Genomic DNA, 21,701 nt, shown 5'->3' on the forward strand with positions numbered 1-21,701 from the left:
GCTACCGAGTAAATTGAACTTTTCCTCCTCATTGGTTTTGGAAATCGATTTTCCTACCCAACAATTTGCATTGTGTGGTTGGCCTGCACAAATTTGGAGAAAGTGCTTCAGTTCTCCCTCTGAAACTGCACGATCTTGCTGCTTCTCGCCTCTTATCCTTTGATATGATCAACAATGCTTTGATACCACGTGAAATATCCTTAATACACCAATTGGAGTTTATTCTTCTAACTTGTTAGTAGTTTATTTGTTTACGACAAATAATGAATAAATCACTGATGCATTAAGTGTTTATGTTATCAGATTTATAAGTTTCTTATCTTGGAAGTCTATAGACTGTTAATGGATAGTGTGTGGTTAATGGTTATTTGTGTTTTAAATACTTTATCTTTGTAGTTGTTTACTAATTTTGTCAGTCTTCAAAGAACAACCACTAAATATAAAAAATGGTTTTTGGGTTGCAGGGTATTGGAGAAACGTTTGGGAGGGTCACTATTGAAGCGATGGCATTTGGCCTCCCTGTAAGCATTTTTATTTTGTTTTTGACATCCAAGAGGCATTGTTCCTGTTTTTACCCAGATCATAGAATAGTAATGTTGTATGTTAAGATATGCATGTTTATTATCCTAATACAAGTTGTTTGCAAAATTTAAGTAATTCATGCAATATATCCAATCTATCATTTTCTTAGATTCAAATTATCATGTCATCTAGAATTCATTAGACTACTTAAGGGGTTTGTGAAGTTTTTGTCCCATAACAATTTTGTGCATCACTAGTATTAAGAGAAACGATTGGGTTGAAGTTGATCAATGCCAATTTTACATTTATTGTTTTGGTGAATATATTGCTAAGGGTTTAGAATATGACTTATTGGCAATATTAGGGAAAATATAGAAAAATATCATAAAGTATCAAGAATAGAAAAACAATAATTTTTTCATTTCAATTTTTTACACATGTAATACAGCAAATTCAAACAAACACATTGTTACATAATGATGAAAATAAATCTGATATATAAAATGTCAAGTGGTACATTGCACATTGATACGAAAACATGACATTTGCTTTGGCTCAACTTTAAGTCTTCAGATGATGATACAAAATCACATCAAAACAAGGATAAATTTAACTCATGAGATGATCTCATGAGGCATTTAGATACTACGAGGATAATGCATTAAGGAATCAACAATTCCATCTATTCCTCTTATGGGAAAAGGTGTTAATTTTGGTGTAGCATTGAGAGGTATTCCTGCATAGCTAAATGGTCTCGAAATCGGCCTCGAAGAATTATGTAATTTATTTTATTTTATTATTGAATCAAGTCGGCCCAGGAAAGTGAAGGGACGTGTCACTTGGGTTGTCACATCCCATTCGACAAGTATAAATAAAAGATGTGATGCCTCATTTAATCACTAGACAAGTCTGAGCAAAAGGAGAAATTCAATTTTGGAGTCTATTCTTTCTTCTCTTCATCATTTCTATTTCTCTTGGACAACTGCACATGTGAAGTAGGAGGCTGATTTTAACCAAGCTTGACCAGGTTTTGTTTGACTGAGTTGACTAAGCTGTTGATCGAGTTGACCACACTGTTTTGACTGTATTTGGAGGCCGCACATGTGGGTTTGACAATGGGTCGCACATGCGAATTTGATCGCAGGCTGACCATAGACTTTGACTAGTGACATGCCGAGTTGATCGTAGTGCCGAAGTTTGACCGCAAACTTGATTATTTGACCAACATTGACTTTTATTTTCACTGGTTTGACTAGTGTTGACTTGCTAATGTTTGAATGGTAATTTGACTTGGATATTGGCTCATATTTCTAGAAAAATTTATAGTTTGTAAACCTTGTTGAAGAATAATTTATCCTAAGAAAAGTTGCTGCTATTTCTCCTTGTTGTCGCACAAAATGTCTAGGCACCACGACAATGGCTCAGATTGGGGACTCTCACCCCGATCCCCAATCTTTCCGTTTAAGTTGTCTCCCAATAGCAGACTAAGGGGGGTAGACCCTACGAAAATGGAAAAAAGGAGAACTAGTTGGGAATCAACCAATTTGGGAGACAGAGTCAAGCGACCCAGTACTTGTTTTTAGATTTAGCAAGACTTATAGGATTCAATTAGATTTAAATGATTGATACCAGTGCCTTATGGAGTCAACTATCTTGAATGAAATTTAGGACCAAGTAATTGATCACTTGACTGTGTCTCCTAAACTGGTTGATTCCCAACTAGTTCTCCTTATTTCCATTTCCGTAGGGTCTACCCCCCCTTAGTCTGCTATTGGGAGACAACTTAAATGGAGAGATTGGGGATCAGGGTGACAACCCCCGATTTGAGCTGTTGTCATGGTGCCTAGACATTTTGTGCGACAACATTTTTTGGCGCCGTTGCTGGGGACCCATTTATTGGACCTTGGCTTTACAACATTCATCTACCATTTTCATCTTCTCAATCTTTCATCATTTCTTATCCCATCAACGCCACATTTTCTAGCGCCATTATATCACTCCATCTTTTCATCACCTTATTTTTTTTCTTTCTCACTAATCCTTTCATCTTCTCTATCTGCACCTTTAGCACCTGGACATTTCGGTTGGTTTCCTGTTTGGGTGGCAACAACACTTTTTCATCCATTATTTCTCAGATAAGAAACCCTCCCTGATATCCATTTGCTTCTCCCCAAATATTTTTCCTTTTGGATCTTGGAGCTAGATTCATGTTCAAGTGGTGACTCCACTGCTTTCATTTCTTACAAGAATTTCTACTAGAAGCTCGCTTCTTGTGGATCTATTGATTTTCTTGAGCAAGGATCTCTCTCTCTAGCATCCATTTGGCCCCTCCTTTCCCTTTAAGCAAGTCATCATGGACTTGTTTTCTCCTTGTGATTTTACTAACTTTCAGGGAGCTCCACACAATTTCCCGCCTTCAGTCGGCGAGGCCATCGATGAGGTGCCCCCTTTTAGAGGTAACAAAGCTATTACTACCGAGACTCACATTCAGAATGTCAATCTTTGCATAAGCAAGTGTCGCCCATATACCGACTATGAAGATGTGAAGATGCAACTTTTCATTCTCACCTTAGGTGCTGATGCTTTGGATTGGTTCACTGAGTTCCCCGATAACACTTTTGATTCTCTTCAATCAATCATAGATGCCTTTGAAAATAAATATGGAGATAAGAGAGAGGTCAAAGTGAAGGATGAAGTAAAGGAAACTAAGAAACTGAAAATGATCTTATCAAAGAATTAACTCAAATGGTTAAGGATATGCAACTGAATCAAGCACAAAAACATGAGAGTATGGAGGTTAACCAGACTCAACTCATCAAGAATATGGAACTTAATCAAGCAAAATTAATAGCTGATCACGCCAAAGAATGAGTTCCATAGAAGCTAGATTAACAATAGATCATGCAAGGGAAATGGGTTTTATATAGAGAAAGTTGTTGGCTATAGAAGAAAAACATGTTGAGGAAATGAAGATCATGGAAGTTAATCACTCTAATCAGATAGCCACCATGCAGAATCATTTGATTACCATGGAAGCAAATCATGAGAAAGAAATGAGTGCTATTCAAGTAAATCATAACACAATGATAAAGGACATGGAAACCAATCAGATATCTCTTCAGAGTAGGTTGTTGGGTATGGAAGAAAAACATGCTAATGAAATGGAAACCATGATGACTCCACACAATTTCCCGTCTTCAGTCGGCGAGGTCGTCGATGAGGTGCCCCCTTTTAGGGGTAACAAAGCTATCACTACCGAGACTCATATTTAGAATGTCAATCTTTGCATTAGCTAGTGTCGCCCATATACCGACTATGAAGATGTGAAGATGCAACTTTTCATTCTCACCTTAGGTGCTGATGCTTTGGATTGGTTCACTGAGTTCCCCGATAACACTTTTGATTCTCTTCAATCAATCATAGATGCCTTTGAAAATAAATATGGAGATAAGAGAGAGGTCAAAGTGAAGGATGAAGTAAAGGAAACTAAGAAATTGAAAATGATCTTATCAAAGAATTAACTCAAATGGTTAAGGATATGCAATTGAATCAAGCGCAAAAACATGAGAGTATGGAGGTTAACCAGACTCAACTCATCAAGAATATGGAACTTAATCAAGCAAAATTAATAGCTGATCACGCCAAAGAATGAGTTCCATAGAAGCTAGATTAACAATAGATCATGCAAGGGAAATGGGTTTTATATAGAGAAAGTTGTTGGCTATAGAAGAAAAACATGTTGAGGAAATGAAGATCATTGAAGTTAATCACTCTAATCAGATAGCCACCATGCAGAATCATTTGATTACCATGGAAGCAAATCATGAGAAAGAAATGAGTGCTATTCAAGTAAATCATAACACAATGATAAAGGACATGGAAACCAGTCAGATATCTCTTCAGAGCAGGTTGTTGGGTATAGAAGAAAAACATGCTAATGAAATGGAAACCATGATGACTACCATGCAAAATCATTTGATTACCATAGAGAAAAATCATGTCAAAGAAATGAACTCTATGCAAAATTGTTTGATGGCCATAAAAGCAGATAATGATAAAGTGATAAAGACTACGAAATTAGGTCGTGCAAAGGAAATCAGTGCCATAGAAGTCAAGCATTCTAATCAAATGACTACTATTCAGAACGAGTTGGACAAAATGGAAAGATCACATATACAAAAATTCCAACTCAAGTCTGTTAAAAAAGAGCCATCAACAGATCATAAGCCTCCCAGTCTGCCGAAGCAATTCCCATCTCATTGCAAGGAGGTCACTTTTCCCATTAAGGACAAATTGACTATGGTTACAAAGGAAGTTCAGAAAGACCAAGCTTATGTGTCACTGTTGACAGAGTATATTTAGAGTAAGATTGGGCATACTACGGATTCTTCAGATCTTTCGTCCAAGCATTTTCAAGATCAGGACAGGGAATCTGTAGTGTGGTCTCAATATTGACATCTTAGCCCACCCAGAAGAAGAACAAAAAGTAGAAAAGAAGAAGGGCTTCATTTTTGCTGAATCTTACCATAAACCATCCTCGTGCCAAGGTGATCAGCTCAGCATGGTTATTCGGTATTCCCTTCCATGCCTTTGAAATCCATTTTGAAATGTAGTTGGTCGAATAATTCCTGCCCTTCGCTCTCCTGACAATGATGAGTTCTGAAGCTTCCATTGCCTTATCAATTTGAATGTCAACTCCAAGGAGAAGGTTCAGGAGCTCTGCCTTCTTTCTTATACATTTACCTTTTTCCTTTTTGACCCAGAGGACTGGCCTTTCCCCTTCTCAATAGTCGCATGCGGGGGCTGATCTCCCTGTGAAGTATTGGGATCTTCGGGTCTTCGCTCAAAAACTTCATTAGTCAACACCTTATGTATAGTAATCTCCTTGGATTCTGCATTCTGCCTTTCCTTTTCTGATTGGAAAGCTAAAACCTTCACCGATGACCCCAGAAAGCTGAATCCTTGTCCTCCACCATACTCAACTCCTGTGACTTCTTAATTGTTTACAAGTCCTTGAAACTGCGTTACCTTTGCATGGGGTTTGTGAAGTTCTCCATCCTTCCACTTCGGATTACCGAAACCCTCTTCAACCCTCTACGTTGGCGAAAATTTAATGGCTAAGGTTCTATCAAACCTATGAGGCGAGCCCTTATCTTTTGCTTGCAAGTTATTGATCATGCATGATTTAAGCCCTTCACTTACCCATTTCCCAAAATTCTCGACAATATCTTCAAGTCCTCCTGTGAAAACTACAACACCAGAAATATCCAAAGGAGGGTTGGGGCTTGCTAGGAGATCCACCGATTGCCCTGTGGAGAACTCTACTGCATTCGCTAGAGCTGATTCACCATCCTTAAACCCTTTGTCAGAGTCCCATAAAGCTGCAATGGAAGGAAACGACTTGTCTTCATCCAGGAATCCTAATCCTCTTTCAAGTTTCTTCTCTTGCCTCGGAAAACCCATATTGCTAGCTAGAGATCGTGTCGGAAGCCTTACCTTGTCTAGGTTCTGCTGAGTAGGCTCAAGCCCCCATACTGATAGGAGATAGGATATCTTCTAGCTTGGGCTCCAGGTCGACGAAGTCTCGCAGGCTGACCATTTCCCCTGCTTGAGAGAGTAACTATAAAAATAAACACTAAACCACTGTCTGCTTTCTTGCCCTGGTAAATCCCTCGAGCTGGTGATTAACAATTGTAAATGACCGCAGGAAAAAATACCCTCCTTTCCGTTACCCGCTTGTTAACCCAAATGCCTCCTGTATGCACGATAAACCAAAGGAAGACAATTGCTGTCGTGTGTGCTCCAGATGTACACCAATTGCTGTCCATGGTCGCCATCCATGCCTATGGCTACCTTCCAGCAATGATCCCTAGACAATCAAACCCTAAAACCCTAGTTGTCGCCATCTTCAAACGGGAAATTGTCATAATCCCTCTTTCTTAATTGCCATTGTATAGGTGAGTGAAGAAATAAAGAAAGAAGTCTGGTGCAAAGGGCTAATTAATAGAATCTTCACATTGAAGTAATTGTTGCAAGCATAGAATGTACCATTGTTATCTAAAATTAACAAGATGGAACGATTATACAAATGCGCAATGAAAGACAACCAAGAGACAAGAGACAATATTTGGTCAATGACCAGGGAAAAACCCCACAAGGGGGAAAACCTTTTGAAATTCTTCTTCTATTAGATTGTCATGAAATGTTCAGTAGAGAGTACAATGAGCCCAAATCCACAAATAATAATTCAAGTCAAAGTTTGACTTATCCAAGAGAACAACCAACCAAAAACCAAAATATCAGCCAATAGTCAAATCTGGTCAAAGTCAAAGTATCAATAGTTCTGCACCTTTGGTCGGCTCAGTACCCAGTTCTATACCTTCGGCCTGTTCTACACCCTGTTCTGTATTGTTGTTCTGCACCCAATTCAGTACCACAATTCCCCACCTAGTTCAATACCACATTTCTGGACCTAGTTCTATACCTTCGGCCAGTTTAGTACCTTCGCTAGAAACTTTAGATGTATCGAACCCAAGAAGAGAGAGAAAGAAGTGTGTGATGTGATGTCCAAATGAGCTTGAGGTCACTTGTATTTATATGTGTTGGAGGGCTTCTAATTTTGTTTCTACGCTGACTTGAACAATTGTGCCAATGTGGGCTTGACTTCAAAAATCCACTTTCCCATGTCCGAATCAAGTGCTTCAAAGGTCACTTTGGGTCCTCTCGAAAAGAGGAATTTAATTCAATAATCGAAATCACTGAGTTGCCAAATTAACACTTTTAGCTTTGGACCTGCAACAAAATTGAATTTCCAACAAGCTGGAAATTCACTTCTTGAGTTCTTGGAGTCAAAACCCTGTAGGTACAAAACCCATAAATTTATTTAAGCGAAAAATAAAAGGGTCCAAGCGCTGAAATAATTGATTTCAAGCAATAGATTAAAGATATAAACTTTACATACAACATATTGAGTCTCATGATTCATCAATCTTAAAGTTTGCTTTCAAAATTCAATATATAACATTTATCATAATTGATCACCAAAGTTGTACTTGTAAGCTAAGTGTAACCATTACAACAAAGAATATCTAACATGAATTGAAATGAAATGAAACAACTTTCAACTTTCACGAAGCATCATATTCATACTTCATTACCAATGAGTTATAATTGCCAACTTCAAACTTAAATTGTCATATATTGTTTACAAAAAATATCATAATGAATATGAAAGAGTCAATAGTTATTAAAAGTTAAAAGTTAAAACTACTAGAAACTAGAAAAGACAAGTAAATTTATCATCTACAACTTCCTCTTTCCGCCACGAATAATGTCTAATTTCCAAGAAGGTTGTGGTGGTCTTCTAGGAGTCTCCTCCTGCACAGTCCCACGACTAGAACCAGAAGGCAAATCCCCTCCACTTGTGGATGTAATAGTTATTAAAAGTTAAAAGTTAAAACTACTAGAAACTAGAAAAGACAAGTAAATTTATCATCTACAACTTCCTCTTTCCGCCACGAATAATGTCTAATTTCCAAGAAGGTTGTGGTGGTCTTCTAGGAGTCTCCTCCTGCACAGTCCCACGACTAGAACCAGAAGGCAAATCCCCTCCACTTGTGGATGTACATGGAGGCGGCGACAACAAAGGAACAAGACTTGGAACTCGAGCACTACTACTGGATGGTGGGGGTGGCATGGTTGTTGTTGCTTCATCTTCATCTCTCGTAAGTTCTGTGTCTAGTTCTTCAAGATATATAGTGCCATCCTCCAAATTATCGTCCTCTGGTTGTTTGCCCCAAATTTTATATGTTGGATCCTCATAAGCCTGATCACAATAATGATTCAACAACCTCAAGTTGTAGTGCACATAAACAAGCTTTCTGCCCGGTTTTCATCGAGTCTATTTCTTCTCACATTATGTATCAAGCTGTAGGTGCTCCAACACCTCTCTGCAGAAGAAGTATTTACAGCCTGTGAGAGAACTTTTTTTTGCCAATTTTGGCAAAAGTCCCATGCTGCCATATGCTTCCTACCATGTGAGAGCATCAAATTCATCTCTATCTTCCATTGCATGCAAAGAACCAAACAAACCAGTGCAACTGAAGTATCTGCCTAATTCAAGACGCAGATTAGCACACTACTCCCTGTCAGGTACCAACTTGTCTAATGCTTGAATATATCTTGTAGATACCTCTGGATCTGTATGGGGTTTGACCCTAACCCCTCCCCCAGGTGCAGGTTGGCCCAACCAAGATGGAGAGTAGTATTTTGGCATAAGGATATACACCAAGGCATGTAGTGGAGCATTAAGTTTATGCCACCGTGTACACACACAATTGTGAATTAGTGTATACAAGTTGGGATCATCTTTCTGAACAATATCTTTTATTTTCCCCAACATGGTATCCATCTGCTCATACACCTCCCCAATCATTGGTTTATCTGCATTTGCAAAACGAATTATGTTATAAATGGGCTTGGTGAATTCCAATACTTGCCTCACATGTGCCCAAAATAGACCATCAAGAGCGTTCTCCTCCACCTGTTCAAAACCTTGCTTGTCAATTGCATTTGTAGCCCTTTCCTTTAATACCTGTTAGTGTGGACTTGATACCATGCTAGCCAATGACTCTCTTACCTTCAAAAGGCGCCTGAAGGTGAGGTAATAGCTAGCAAATCTAGTATCTTCAACAACTTGAATCTTGAGTGGCTATAGAAAAGCCCATGGGTATTGCTATGATTTGTAAATTTTATCATTTGTTTGCCTCTCTTGTACAAATCACCAATCCATTTATATTGTTGGTTTTTGTTCTTAATAATACCATGCATCAAAAGGTTCATTGTGTGAACCAAACACCTAGACCAAAATATGTTGGGGTATTTATCTTCAATAATTGCTCCCGCTGCCTTACAATTAGCAACATTATCAATGATGACTTGGATGACATTGTATGGCCCAATACGTTCAATTGTTTCAAGTAATGGTTATGCAATGTTGATGCTTGTCTTGAACTTCTCTGAGTAATCATATGCTGAAAGAAAGATGGCACCACTAACAGACACAACAAGAACACTTATCAGTGGTCTGCCCTTTATATTTATCCATCCATCAGATACAATGGACACCCCATGCTCTGTGCAAGAATTTGTTATTCTACTCAAAGAATGTGATATTTTTGCTTTTTCATGATTAAGTCCAACGGTTCTAGCCTTGTCATACCCAGGGCTCTTGTATCCTTTAGTGGCATCATTTATGGCAGAAACCATTTCATGCCAATAAGGTGAGCAAATAACATTGAATGATATCCCACGTGCATAGAGAAACTGGTAAATTTTTGAATCCACATCATTGCTACACCCTTCATCAAGGAAATCTGATATAGTTCTACGTCTTAAAGAGATGTTTGGTCATGTGTCTCCATATCCACTACGATGGGAGGATGCTGAAGGAGTTCTTTGTGCATGTTGATGTGATTGTGAGCTATGTTCAAAGAAACCCTTTGATTTTTTAGATTTGTATTGGGCTTCCTCCTCTTCCCTTATGTATTTGGCTCTATCTGTTGCTGACACACTTGCACAAGTTTTGATTCCTATTGGTTTATCTTCATCCCATGACCTTTTCCCACAGAGGTGCCTTCTGGCACCGATGTATGAACCTATGTAAGTTTTGTTGCAACGGGGGCAATTAAATTTACTGGTTCCACCCCCTTTCTTTCCTTCAAGCCTAGAAACATATTTCCACAATGGGGTTTGGTCTTGTTTAGTTTTTTGGGCTGAATCATGTTCACTCTCTTCCTCCTCACCAAGGTACTCCTCTCCGGGGTTTTCATCAAATCCACTATAACCCACTTCTTCATCCTCTTCTTGATCAACCCTCCGACTCTCCAACACCACAATAACCAAAAAAAGAACCAAGAAGAAGAAAATGCCAAGCCATATAACCATGATGTCTGAACTTTGAAGTTTTGAGTATGCAAAAAAATGGAGGAATGAGAATGTGAAATAGATAAATTATTTATTTATTGATTTAGCAATGAACATAAAAAAAAATGCTAGATTAGAGTATAGATCCTACGTCTTTGGCCTTCAATCCCAAGTTCCAATATCCCCTTGCAAACTCATCCAAGCTCCTCTCTCACCAAGCTCCTCTCTCCAAGCTCCAAACTCTCTTGCTCTTCTTGCTCTCTCTCAATGGATGAAGTGAATAATGGGGAGGGGGGAGGGTCTATTTATGGTTTTCTCCCTCCCCCTTCCCTTCCTGTCCTCTCTACTCCTTCGCCGCATGCCGTCTCCCTCCCTCACAACCTTGCACCTTTTTTTGGACGGGAGTGTTTTTTTAGGGGGGAGCGGTCGGGAGCGATGTAGCGCTCTCGATGCTTCGGGAGCATTTTTTTAGGGGGGGAGCCCAACCGCTCCCCCCTCTGAAAAAACGCTCCTGAAGCGTCTGAGAGCGCTCATGGAGCGAACGTTCCCGAAAAAACAGGGAGCCCTTTTTTTTGTTGGGACGCGCTCCCGACTAGCTCCCCCCCGGAGCGTGAATTGGGAACGGGGACGTTGGGGGGGGGGCCACTCCCCCACAACCCTGAGTGAAACTATTCCACTTACTTAGTCAAGAACAATCTACATGAAAATCAATCCCACTAATAGGATCTACTTGTTTGAGATGCTCCAAATACTATATTGACAATAACATCAGTAACTCTCAATCTGGCTAAAGATTCCCCCTAGAAGGTTTTCCCTACACTAGGAATATTAATTTTTGATACTAGTTAAGGGTGAGATGAAGACTTTGGGCCTAAATATCACATTGAAGTAATTGTTGCAAGCATAGGACATACCATTGTTATCTAAAATTAACAAGATAGAACAATTTTACAAATGCACAATGAAAGACAACCAAGAGACAAGAGACAATATTTGGTCAATGACTAGGGAAAAAACCCACAAGGGGGAAAACCCTTTGAAATTCTTCTTCTATAGATTGTCATGAAATGTTCAACAAAGAGTACAATGAGCCCAAATTCACAAATAATAATTCAAGTCAAAGTTTGACTGTTATGGTATGTTCTATGCTTATAACAGTTTACTTCTTTTTCTTATTATATTCCACCGATTAGCAATCACATGTACATAAAGTAAAGTGCAGATAGAACATTAAACGATCGACAGAAAACAAGCCAAGACAAGAGACACAAGATGTGGCGGCTAGCCAGGGACAAACCCCACAATGTGTGGGGAAACCCTTTGATCAAATCTTCTTTTATCTTCAATAATTCAGCAGAGAGAAATAGTACAATAAATCTGATTCATATCAGCAGTAGCAAACCCTAGATCAGTAGCATCAGCATTAGCGGCTTCATTATCAAACTAGGGCAGACCATATCTCACAAACCGACAGTCGGATTGACTTCATTCCACCACCAAAAGTTTCGGCTTCCAGAGGAGGTTCAGATGAACCTACAACACAGTTCAGATGAGGAGATCTTCTAGGCCACGCAAATCAATCTTTACTTCTGCAGTTGCAGCTTCAGTTTCAGCAGTTTCCGGCTTCAAACTAGGGCAGTCGATATCTTGCAAACCGTTCGTCGGATTGACTTCATTCCACCACCAAAAGTTGCGGCTTTCAAAGGAGATTCAGTTGAACCTACAACGCGGTTCCAAAGAGGAGATATTCTAGGCCATGCAAGTCAATCTTTACTTCTGCAGTTGCAGCTTCAAATTCAACAGCTTCCGGCTTCACATGTGTGAGAGAGAGAGACCCATTTCAGCGCAGTAGAGAAGAGACTCATATCTGCGCAGTAGAGAGAGAGAGAGATGTGATGAGATGAGTGAGTCCAAATGAGGAAAAGTCCTCTTATATTTATACACAACGTTGGTGGGTGAATAGATGCGACTGTTGGGCTTCTGAGCCTACATGAGTTGTAGGTCGGCTTGATAATAATTCCATAATCAAAATAAATTCATATCTCCATGAATACTTATCGGAATCGGATGATCTTTATATCAATCCTACACCTCTCGACGAGAGGAATCTAATAAAAATATTATCAGCCATGAATAAGATGACCCACATGAAGTTTTGCCCTGGTTGCCAATTTTAACAGGTCTATTTATGCTTTTCTCCCTCCCCCTTCACTTCCTGTCCTCTCTACTCCTTCGCCGCATGCCGTCTCCCTCCCTCACGACCTTGCACCTTTTTTTGGACGGGAGTGTTTTTTCAGGGGGGAGCGATCGGGAGTGATGTAGTGCTCTTGGATGCTTCGGGAGCATTTTCTTAGGGGGGGATCCCAACTGCTCCCCCCTCTGAAAAAACGCTCCCGAAGTGTCTGAGAGCGCTCATGGAGCGAACGTTCCCGAAAAAACAGGGAGCGCTTTTTTTTGTTGGGACGCGCTCCCGACTAGCTCCCCCCCGGAGCGCGAATTGGGAACGGGGACGTTGGGGGGGGGGGGCACTCCCCCATAACCCTAAGTGAAACTATTCCACTTACTTAGTCAAGAACAATCTACATGAAAATCAATCCCACTAAGAGGATCTGCTTGTTTGAGATGCTCCAAATACTATATTGACAATAACATCAGTGACTCTCAATCTGGCTAAAGATTCCCCCTAGAAGGTTTTCCCTACACTAGGAATATTAATTTTTGATACTAGTTAAGGGTGAGATGAAGACTTTGGGCCTAAATATCACATTGAAGTAATTGTTGCAAGCATAGGACATACCATTGTTATCTAAAATTAACAAGATAGAACAATTTTACAAATGCACAATGAAAGACAACCAAGAGACAAGAGACAATATTTGGTCAATGACTAGGGAAAAACCCCACAAGGGGGAAAACCCTTTGAAATTCTTCTTCTATAGATTGTCATGAAATGTTCAACAAAGAGTACAATGAGCCCAAATTCACAAATAATAATTCAAGTCAAAGTTTGACTTATCCAAGAGAACAACCAACTAAAAACCAAAATATCAGCCAATAGTCAAATATGGTCAAACTCAAAGTATCAACAGTTCTGCACCTTTGGCTTGTTTAGGACCGAGTTCTACACCTTCGGCTTGTTTTGCATCTAGTTCTGTACCATTGTTCTACACCCAATTCGCTACCACAATTCCCCACTTAGTTCAGTACCACAATTCTGGACCCAGTTCTGTACCTTTGGCCAGTTCAATACCTTCGCTAGAAACTTTAGATGTATCGAACCCAAGAAGAGAGAGAAAGAAGTGTGTGATGTGATGTCCAAATGCGCTTGAGGTCACTTGTATTTATATTTGTTGGAGGGATTCTAATTATGCTTCTAGGCCGACCTGAACAAATGTGCCAATGTGAGTTTGAATTCAAAAATCCACTTTCCCATGTCCAAATCAAGTGCTTCAAATGTCAATTTTGGTCCTCTCGAAAAGAGGAATTTAATGCAATAGTCGAAATTTGCCACTGAGCTGCCAAATTAAAACTTTTAGCTTTGGACCTGCAACAAAATTGAATTTCCAACAAGCTGGGAATTCACTTCTTGAGTTCTTGGAGTCAAAACCCCTCGGGACAAAACCCAAAAACTTATTTAAGCGAAAAATAAAAAGGTCCAATCGCTGAAATAATTGATTTCAAGCAACAGATTAAAGATATAAACTTTACAATTTAAATATGAGCTGAAACAAAGTGAGTTAAGATATTTGGAAAAATGACACCTTGTATAATGAAAAATCTATGGGAAAATATATGCTACAACTATGCCTTTCTATAGATTTGCATAGTAAAGTTTGACATACTCGTGAAATATATAGACAATATACTAAAAAAAAAGATATATCAATTCCTTGGTTGGTTTAAATATGAAATTATACTCTTTTACTCTAGAGGATTTACTAGCTATAAATGATAAAAAAATTGCAGCAAGCTAATAAAAATAGGAAAATGGTTTTGAAATTTTTATTATAAAATGGTTGAGAACTGAGGCTTGCCTTCGCCTTTTAACTTACCAATTTGCTAAATTGCAATCACACCCCTTTTTATGTCAAATTTTCCTTGAGAACTAGAAAGGCCCAAGGAGTTGGGAGTGAAACTATTCCACTCACTTAGTCAAGAGCAATCTACATGAAAATCAATCCCACTAAGAGGATCTGCTTGTTTGAGATGCTCCAACTACTATATTGACAATAACATCAGTAGCTCTCAATCCGGCTAAAGATTCCCCCTAGACGGTTTGCCCTACACTTGGAATATTAGTTTTTGATACTAGTTAAGGGTGAGATGAAGACTTTGGGCCTAAATATCACATTGAAGTAATTGTTGCAAGCGTAGAACATGCCATTGTTATCTAAAATTAACAAGATAGAACAATTTTACAAATGCACAATGAAAGACAACCAAGAGATGAGAGATAATATTTGGTCGATGACCAGGGAAAATTCCCACAAGGGGGAAAACCCTTTGAAATTATTCTTCTATTAGATTGTCATGAAATGTTCAACAAAGAGTACAATAAGCCCAAATTCACAAATAATATTTCAAGTCGAAGTTTGACTTATCCAAGAGAACAACGAACCAAAAACCAAAATATCAGCCAATAGTCAAATCTGGTCAAAGTCAAAGTATCAACAGTTTTGCACCTTTGGCCTGTTTAGGACCGAGTTCTATACCTTCGGCCTGTTTTGCACCTAGTTCTGTACCATTGTTCTACACCCAATTCACTACCACAATTCCCCACCTAGTTCAGTACGACAATTCTGGACCCAGTTCTATACCTTCAGCCAGTTCAATACCTTCGCTAGAAACTTTAGATGTATTGAACCCAAGAAGAGGGAGAGAAGTGTGTGATGTGAATCAGGGTTGCAGGAATCGCCCCCCCCCCCCCCTCGGATCCTAACCCGGAACCGCGACCCGTGCGGAAGCGTTCCGGAATCCATAGAGGAATCGCGATTCCGTTTTTAAGGTTGTGCGCTTCCGCATTTTTAAAACGATTCCTGCCAAATGAGGTTGCGCCCCCCCGGAATCGCGCTTCGGCATGCGGTTCGGGCATGAGGTGGCGCCACGCAACCTGCCCGGAAGCGCACGCCACCCGCACGCCACCCGGGCGCAACCCGCGCATATCAATTTTTTTTTTTAATTTCATTTAAAATCTAACTTAACTAAGCATGAGGGGGTGGGTTAGGGGTGGGTTAGGGTCACTTTAGGGTGAGTTTAGAAAAGAATAAAGCCCCCATTCTCTTCTCATTTTCTCACTTTGAGTTTATGAGAGTTGGAGAAGAGAAGAGAGGAGAGGAGAAGAGAAGAGAGGAAAGGAGAGGAGAAGAGAGGAGAAGAGAGGAGAGCTTGGAGGAGTGAAGAAGGAGGAGCTAGGAGAAGGAGGAGGAGCTTGGAGCAAGAGCTTGGAGGACTTCATCTACAAGAGCTAAAGAGGTAAGTTCAAACCCCAAACTCCCTTGTTTTTTTGAAAAAAAAATTGTATTTTTCTCCTCCCTCTCCTACTCTTTCCCATTGTTTCTACTTGCTCCTTTATTTACAGGTTGTCCACCACCTATATCCATATTCCAAGATGGTGTTCTTTTGGCTTCTATGTATCATTCCACTCTTGGTTTTAATGATGGCAAGGGTGAGGAATAGAGGGGAAGAGGAAGGGGATGAACTTGGTCCTAATAGTAGTGACCCAATGTATGATGAGGAGGAAGGGTTTGAAGAGGAAGGGGATGAACTTGAAGAGGACACTGAAGCACAAGATGGGAAAGGTACATCAAATCCCTTGTGGAACTATGTGACCAAACTTGAAGGGGGAAAGGGTGGTGGATCTTACAAATGGATGTGCCCTCATGATTGTCATGGAGGAAAACCATATACGGGTTCATATACCCGTCTGAGGAGGCATCTTTGTGGGGTGCTAGAGAGTGATGAAAAAAAGGGTTCTGTGGGGGTAGCCATTTGCCCAAAAATTTCAAGTGAACAAAGACAAAAATACATCAAAATAGAGATGGCTGCACAACAAAAAAACAAGAAACAAAAAACTCATTCAGAATCAAGTGCAACCTCTAAATTTGGTAGTTGCCCATCTCCTCATGGTACTTCTGCAACCTCTGGAGGTAGAAAAACAATAGGGGATTTCCTTAATGTTGCTGGGAGGGATGATGTGGATGGAAAGGTAGTCCGTTTTCTTTGTGCTTGCGGTGTACCATTCAATGTGCTTCGCTCTCCCTATTGGCATGACATGGTAAAGGCCATCAATGAAGCCCCAAAAGGATACAAGGCCCCCAACTATGAGAAAGCTAGAACAGTGTTATTAGAAAGAGAAAAAGCTAAGGTTCAAAGAGCTTTGACACGTTTTACACATGAGTGGGTGGATTATGGGGTATCCATTGTATCAGATGGGTGGACAAATATTAGAAACCAACATTTGATAAATGTTCTTGGTGTTTCTTCTAAGGGTGCAGTATTTATTGCATGTCATGACTCCTCCTCCATCAGTGCAACTGCACAAAACATTGCAGATCTCCTATTGAAATCAATCAAAGATGTTGGTCCGAATAATGTGGTTCAAGTGATCACAGATAATGCAGCAAATTGTAAGGCAGCAGGAAAAATTATTGAGCGTACTCATCCACACATCTTTTGGTCTGGGTGCCTGGTTCACACATTGAACCTTTTGATGCATGATATTGTGAAACACAAAGAATGTGGGTGGATTGCTGAGGTTTACAGGAAAGGGAAGCAGCTCATTAAATTCATCACAGGGCATACAAGGGTAAACTACTTCTATGGCACTTACTCCAAGTTGCAATTGCTTAAAATTGCAAAGACAAGATTTGCTAGTTATTACCTCACCTTTAGGCGGCTAGTGAAGGTGAGACAAGCTTTAACTAATCTGGTGTGTGCTGAAACATGGGATGAAATTAACCAGTGTACAGATGGTGCTACTGCTAATGTAGTCAAGGACACTGTTCTTGACACTTACTTTTGGTCACAGGTTAAATATGTTTTGCAATTCACCAAACCAATTTATTACATGATCAAGTTTGCAGATTCAGATCGACCAGTAATTGGGGAGGTGTATGAGCAAATGGATAGCATGTTGGGGCAGATTAAAGACATTGTTGAGCCTAGAGATACCACCTTGTACAATTATATTCGTGAAGAGGTGGAAAAGCGATGGGATATGCTAAATGTTCCATTGCATGCATTAGCATATGTTTTGACACCTAGGTACTATCATCCATCATGGCTTTCAAAACCAGCACCTGGGGGGGGAAGCAGGAAAAAACCACACCAAGATAAAGAGGTTCACGAAAAATATATGGCTGCATTGAGTAGATTAATCCCTGATAATGAGGAGGCTGCATTGGTACGGAGACAGGTGAGCAACTATACGCTCAACACTGGTCCATTTGGGAGCATGCATTCAATTGAAGATCGAGAGCATTTTTCTGCTCTTGAGTGGTGGAACATGCATGGAGGGCCTACTCCACTTCTACAGAGTTTGGCATTGCGGGTGCTATCACAGGTGGTAAACACTTCTTCTGCAGAGAGGTGTTGGAGCTCTTATTCTTTCATCCACAGTGTTAAAAGGAACAGGTTGAGTTTAGACCGGGCAGAGAGCTTGGTTTATGTTCATTACAACTTGCGATTGTTGTCCCATTACTGTGAAGATGCAAAGTCTAATAAAGACTTGTTGACTTGGGACAAGCATCCAGAGGAGCCCAATTTGGAGGATGGAGTGTTGCAACTAGAGCAATTAGAGGATGCTCTTATCCAGGTATGTCCATTGTGGTATGAATTTTCCAATTTTCCCTTATAAAGCATTTCTCTAATTCATGTTTTTAATTTTTTTGTTAACTAGTGTTTTTTTTTTTTGCATGAATTTTTTGAGCGATTCTAGGATGATGATGACCGTGTTGATATGCCACCACCCCCACCCCCATCTGGTCCTAGGTTCCATGGTTCAACACCAACAGCAGGGGGTTCTTCTTCATCAGTTCCAGTGCCACGACTTACACAGGGACCATTTTCTTCATTGCCACCACGTGGAGGCACGCCATCACGTTCTATTCGTGGTGGAAGGAGGAGAGATTAGTAGATATATTCACAATCTACTTCTTTTTGTCATAGTCTATAGATTACTCATTAGACTTGTAGACTTGTGAATTTGAATTTTGAACCTTTTTGGCTTGGCGGTGACCAAGTGACATATTTTGTAAACATTATTATTTGAATTTTGGACATGACAAATGTTGACAGTTGCTCACTTGCTAGATAAATCATAATATGCTCTATGTTTTATGTTTTATAATATGCTTAAATGTTTTATGTTTTATAATATGCTTAAAAATTTGATGTATGTTTGTAATAGCTAGAATATAGATGATTGTTGTACATACTAGTAACTACAATGGAATCATGGATGCCATATCTATCTTGATTTATGCAAAAATATGCATGTTTTCATGTCTTCTACAATTAATTTGGTATTTGGGATGTTTGTTTTGAGTATAAATGCAAAAAAATATATAAAAATATATATATATATAGCAGACGCTTCCGCGGACGCTTCGCTCCCTAGATTTTTGGAAAATGACGCTTCCGCGCTTCGCGCTTCCGCTTCGTGCTTCCGCTTCGCTCCCGCTTCGTGCAACATTGGATGTGATGTCCAAATGAGCTTGAGGTCACTTTTATTTATATTTGTTGGAGGGCTTCTAATTTTTCTTCTAGGCAGACCTGAACAAATGTGCCAATGTGGGTTTGACTTCAAAAATCCACTTTACCATGTCTGAATCAAGTGCTTCAAAGGTCAGTTTTGGCCCTCTCGAAAAGAGGAATTTAATGCAATAGTCGAAATTTGTCACTGAGCTGCCAAATTAACACTTCTAGCTTTGGACCTGCAACAAAATTGAATTTCCAACAAGCTGGAAATTCACTTCTTGAGTTTTTGGGGTCAAAACCCCTAGGTACAAAACCTAGAAATTTATTTAAGCGAAAAATAAAAAGGTCCAAGCGCTGAAATAATTGATTTCAAGCAACAGATTAAAGATATAAATTTTACAATATAAATATGAGCTGAAACAAAGTGAGTTAAGATATTTGGAAAAATAACACCTTGTATAATGCAAAATCTATGGGAAACTATATGCTACAACTATGCCTTTCTATAGATTTGCATAGTAAAGTTTGACATACTTGTGAAATATATAGACAATATACTAAAAGAAAAATATATCAATTCCTTGGTTTAAATATGAAATTATGCTCTTTTACTCTGAGGATTTACTAGCTATAAATGATAAAAAAATTGCAGCAAGTTAATAAAAAAGGAAAGAGGTTTTCCATTTTTTATTATAAAATGGTTGAGAAGTGAGGCTTACCATTGCCTTTTAACTTACCAATTTGCTAAATCACAATCACACCCGTTTTTTACCAATTTTTCCTTGAGAACTAGAAAGGCCCAAGGAGTTGGGAATGAAACTATTCCACTCACTTAGTCAAGAACAATCTACATGAAAATCAATCTCACTAAGAGGATCTGCTTGTTTGAGATGCTCCAACTACTATATTGACAATAACATCAGTAACTCTCAATCCCGCTAAAGATTCCCCCTAGAGGGTTTGCCCTACACTTCGAATATTAATTTTTGATACTAGTTAAGGGTAAGATGAAAACTTTGGGCCTAAATATCCCCTTCCATGTGACTGTCTGTCCCTCAATGGATTGCTATGGTAATCCTGTGATAATCAAGATGTACTTGCAAGTTAGTTCTCTAAAGCACAATATTATAGGCAAACGTTAAGAAGAAAAAACATAGAATAATCATCTTAATACAATAGTATTATTGCAAATGGTTTCTTTATTAAATGACATCAAATGATTTCATAGTCATTAACCTCAAATAGGAGTAGGAGGAGGAGATACTAATTTATAACTTTTTATGTTAATGGCTGGTTTCTTCCTTCCAATAAAAATATTTTATTACTTCTCATCACAAGTTGGAGACTATGTCGGCCTCTTGAGAAAAATAGTTTTTTTACATGAGGTTTGCCCACTGAGGGGGTTTGATTTGTCTTATACAACTCAAGAAAGCCCTACTTTCCACTTATTGATGGCCCGGAAGACAAAAAGATGAAGAATAGTAGCTATTTCGGCCCTAACGTTCCACCAGAAGACTTCAACATTCCACTAGCTAACTCGAGATTCGATAAAGAAAACGGGTGGCCATAGAAAGATCTTAAGGCTTTTCTCTCTTAGGAGTTTCCCTTGATCAGAGATGTCTAAAGCCGTTCAGTTCAACTATGATAATTTTGGTTAAATTTTAGCTACAAGGATCAAGTGGTGTTATGATTCTGAGATTCTGCATCATCTTATGCTGGGTATCCGTAGGCAGATATACTTATTTCAACAGAATATTTTGCAGCCCTTTTTTTAGCATTGTGGATGACAAAAGATATGCATTTTGTACTTTTCTGCTGGATAACCATGATTGTGATTTAACATTTGCAACTTTTTCACATGGATAGGTTCTAGGCACAGCTGCAGGAGGAACAAGGGAGATAGTTGAGGACAATTTAACTGGTCTTCTTCATCCCGTTGGACAGAAAGGAATACAAATTCTTTCCCAGCATATTCGTTTTCTTAGAGACAATGAATCTGCCAGGGAGGAAATGGGTCGGAAAGGAAGAGAAAAAGTAGAGAAATTGTTCCTCAAGCATCACATGTATGATAGAATTGCCAGAATTCTTCGGAACTGTATGAGTTACACATGATATACCCTAATTGAATGTGGTGGAAATGTCAACACTCTTTGGCATAGAAGTGGAGGATCAGAGTATAAATTGTTGTTGAAGAGAACCCGTGCTGTGATATCCAACTAAGACGGATATCAAGATGATATGAAGTTTGCTCTTTTCTAATTTTTGGGTGAGTACATGAGGTTTATAGCTTCTCGATTTTTTTATTCTTTCAGAAGTGATATTTTATGTCCAGGTTTTATTTTTCGTTTTTGGATGGACATTGAAGTAACTCATCGTTGGTATCACTGCAGTGCCAGTTATTTGCTTTGGGCGTGTTCATGCTTCTACTGTACTGTAATTCTTCTGAGCTATCATTAATTCGATTTTAAGCCTCGGATGCTAATTATTTAAAATTTTTCAAGTTTTCAGTCGAGTCATTTTCATAAAATTTTCTTTAACGGTGGTTTACACCTCATTCA

The 21,701-nt window shown here is 39.2% G+C and overlaps 2 protein-coding genes across 2 annotated transcripts in view; both read left to right on the top strand.

The window, feature by feature from the left end:
* The window catches only part of LOC149187420 (UDP-Glycosyltransferase superfamily protein), a 122,142-nt gene extending 100,694 nt beyond the window's left edge, over window positions 1–21,448 (top strand). The window contains exons 3-4 of the mRNA XM_089411355.1: window positions 465–521; window positions 21,010–21,448. Of these exons, the coding sequence (XP_089267481.1) occupies window positions 465–521; window positions 21,010–21,255 (303 nt within the window). The 3' untranslated portion in view covers window positions 21,256–21,448. The remainder of the gene's footprint in view (window positions 1–464; window positions 522–21,009) is intronic.
* LOC149187422 (uncharacterized) lies at window positions 15,668–18,685 on the top strand. The gene is made up of 2 exons (XM_089412806.1): window positions 15,668–18,259; window positions 18,383–18,685. Exons 1-2 carry the CDS (start codon window positions 16,055–16,057, stop codon window positions 18,575–18,577), a joined length of 2,400 nt encoding a protein of 799 aa, XP_089268932.1. The 5' UTR covers window positions 15,668–16,054; the 3' UTR covers window positions 18,578–18,685.
* Window positions 21,449–21,701: the final 253 nt, after the last annotated feature.

This window comes from Pinus tabuliformis, chromosome 3_1 (genome assembly GCF_031772625.1).
Source record: "Pinus tabuliformis cultivar Carrire ecotype Pingquan chromosome 3_1, CPIR1, whole genome shotgun sequence".
In the NCBI taxonomy this organism is placed as follows: domain Eukaryota; kingdom Viridiplantae; phylum Streptophyta; class Pinopsida; order Pinales; family Pinaceae; genus Pinus; species Pinus tabuliformis.

Excerpts from the sequence above, each read along its gene's own strand:
- LOC149187422 (XM_089412806.1), top strand. The coding sequence starts at position 16,055 with ATGGTGTTCTTTTGGCTTCTATGTATCATTCCACTCTTGGTTTTAATG. Across the intron at positions 18,260-18,382 it reads TAGAGGATGCTCTTATCCAG|GATGATGATGACCGTGTTGA; the intron begins GTATGTCCATTG and ends GAGCGATTCTAG.